We start from the raw sequence: 2,710 nt of genomic DNA, 5'->3' as shown, positions 1-2,710 counted from the left end.
TACTCTTGATTTTATCTCAGATTGTTTCAGAGAGAAAGCAGTAATAGCTTGAATGAGAAATGATGTACTTTTGCTCAGTATCAAAGTTTAGTTCTTGAAGAAGTACAAAGTCAACTTTTTATTCAAATGCAATCTGAAGATAAGAATAAATACAATTTGAGTTTCTATTCACATTATTTTGAATAAATGTAATTTTTGAAGAGTTTTTAAACTTTTTTTATTGTTTTTGTTGTATATTCATACTAAGAGAGAGTAGAGATAGATTAGAATCTAATTTCTATCATCAGATAGTAAATTATAACTATTTTGAAAAGTAGAAATCTCAACTGCTTGTATTATATCTAGTTTATCATCAGAGTCATTTCTCAATTCTCTAATCTTAACAGAAGTTTGAGAATTCAAATTTTGTTTACACTTAGCTGAAGAGTTGAAGTTTGAAGATCTAGATAGTTAAGAATTTCTTCTTTTAAAGCTTGCAGTTGCAGATTTACTAGCTTGACTTTTCTCTTCAGTTTTAGATTCACTTTAAGCTTCATCTTTTCTCCAGTTCTTCTGAGTTCTTGAAGTAAATACACATTCTTTTGAGCTAGATGCATGTTTTTCTTTGCAATTGAAGCACTTAAGCAGAGTATATTGACATATTTCATCTCTTTTTAAGCATGTTTCATAATTATGCTTACTAGTTTTATGATCTCTAGCACAGAATGCACATTTTAAGTCTCTGAAATAAGAGATTACAAAGTATTCATATCTTTGACAGTTTGAACACTGTGTTTGAGCTTTGAGATTCATTCTGAAGTCTTTGTATTCATGAACTCTCATTTTCAAACCTGCTACTCTTACTTCAGAGATTCTTGATTGTTCAAGTGTCTTTGTATACACTAGAACAGAGGCATTTCTTCTACTCTGTCTGAACTTAATTGAAGTAAGTCACACAGATTCTTTTCTCAGTTGAATAGAATTGTATTCTTTCAATTCATTTTTGAGAAGTAGCATTTCTTTCTCACAGTTAAAGATTTCAACTGGAATATCATGAAGAATGAATTTATCTCACTTTTCATCTCTCTTAGATAGAATTATTGTATTTAACAGAGATTCTACTGCTGACTTTCAGAGATTCTTATTCTGAATAAGAAATTCTGCACTAAATCCAGGCATTGTGATTAGAATGATGGAGTTTTCAAAGAAGAATGACTCAATTGAAGCTATAACTGATTTTTAAACTTCAATATCAGTCATTAACTGAGAAAAGAACTGCTGATTGATTTCATTTCTAATTCTGAAAATGAGGTTTAAGTTTAGCTTATTTCTCTGCAATATATTCTGATTTGAGACTTTGAGAATAAGTCTTCTATTTCTGGAGATTTGAAGATTTTTCTCTTTTTACATTTTTTTCTTCACTCTTCTATCAATAGAAGTATGAGCAGTATTCTTTTCAGTTTTCTCAGAATTTTGAGCAGGTTTTGAGATAGCAGATTTAGAGATAGCAGGTTTGAAGATAGCAGATTCTGCTGCTTGAGTATATATTTTCTTCTGATTTAAAGAAGAAGAAGAAGATGAAGTAGAAAAGAAGAAAGAGCAAACTGAAGAGTCAGTGATTGTATTGGGAATTTTCAAAGTTTTTTAAACTGTGTTTGAAATTCCAAGTTTGAACTTGATCACTTTCTGTAGTTGTCTAGTCTGAGCATGAAGAATTAACAGAACTTCTTCATTCATCTCACTCAGATACTGCTTTTCAAGAATTTTACTTGCTTTTTCAAGTTTCTGTATTTCAAGAACTTGTTATTTCTCTATTTCTTCTTTCTTTCTTCTCTTCAGAATTTCAATCTCAGAAATAGCATCTGAGAAAGCATTCTTTTCCACATCAACTGAGTGTACTTTCAAACTCATTGTTCTTACTCAATGAAAAGTTGATCAGATTAATTCAATTGAGATATTTAAACTCTTTTGAATTGAAAAGTTGATCAGACTGTTTCAATTAAGAGGTTTCTAAGTCTGTTTTCAATTGAAAAGTTGATCAGACTATTTCAAAAGAAGAATAACAGGCTTTTATATATAAAATACCTGATTTTTTTCACACTAGTTCAGTAACTAGGTTAGATTTTTAAAGAGAATCTAATAAACTAAAATTGATTTTTAAGATAAATCAATAAAATCTTTACAATCTCTTTCTTGAGATACAGTGAGAAAAAGTATGATATTAATTAATAATAAATCAGATAATATGACAGTTTTTAAGAGAAAAACTGATAAAAAATAAATTAATTTTTTGCAGAGAAATTGATTAAAACTATTCAATTTTATTCTAAATTATTCAATTCTTCTCACACAACAAGTGTACAACTCAAATCAGTTAATAAAGAGTGTAAAAAAGAATTAAGTATTAATAAAAGCTCTTCAGTCACTGAAAAAGTAATTCTTACTTAAAAGAATATGAAATTATGATGAAAAATAACTCTGTTTTTAATTCTTTGTAAGAATATTGTATAAAATTCAGAGAAAAACACCTTACATTTTCAAGAGAAGTAAAAAACTATTTCTAAGATCTTTTTTTTTTGCATTAACTGCTGCAGAAGAATGAGATAGAAACTGCTAAGATATACACTACTATATACTCTCTATCAAGACTTTCTCTCTTCAGAGTCTTGATATTATAGAGAATATAAGTCTGTTTCTATATAATAATGTAAATATTGTCAGTGAGATGTAG

The 2,710-nt window shown here is 28.1% G+C and overlaps 1 protein-coding gene across 1 annotated transcript; it reads right to left on the bottom strand.

The window, feature by feature from the left end:
- Positions 1-575: 575 nt before the first annotated feature.
- On the bottom strand, positions 576-870 carry BDBG_17581 (uncharacterized protein; the record flags this gene model as incomplete). Its single annotated transcript, XM_031725269.1, has 2 exons — positions 576-719; positions 831-870. Coding segments are annotated over 2 exons (183 nt in total), but the record flags the coding sequence as incomplete, so codon positions are not given.
- Positions 871-2,710: the final 1,840 nt, after the last annotated feature.

The sequence above is a fragment of the Blastomyces gilchristii genome (assembly GCF_000003855.2).
Source record: "Blastomyces gilchristii SLH14081 genomic scaffold supercont1.17, whole genome shotgun sequence".
NCBI lineage: Eukaryota > Fungi > Ascomycota > Eurotiomycetes > Onygenales > Ajellomycetaceae > Blastomyces > Blastomyces gilchristii.
Note: the sequence above shows the minus strand (reverse complement) of the source record. Positions and strands in the feature narration are given on the sequence as shown.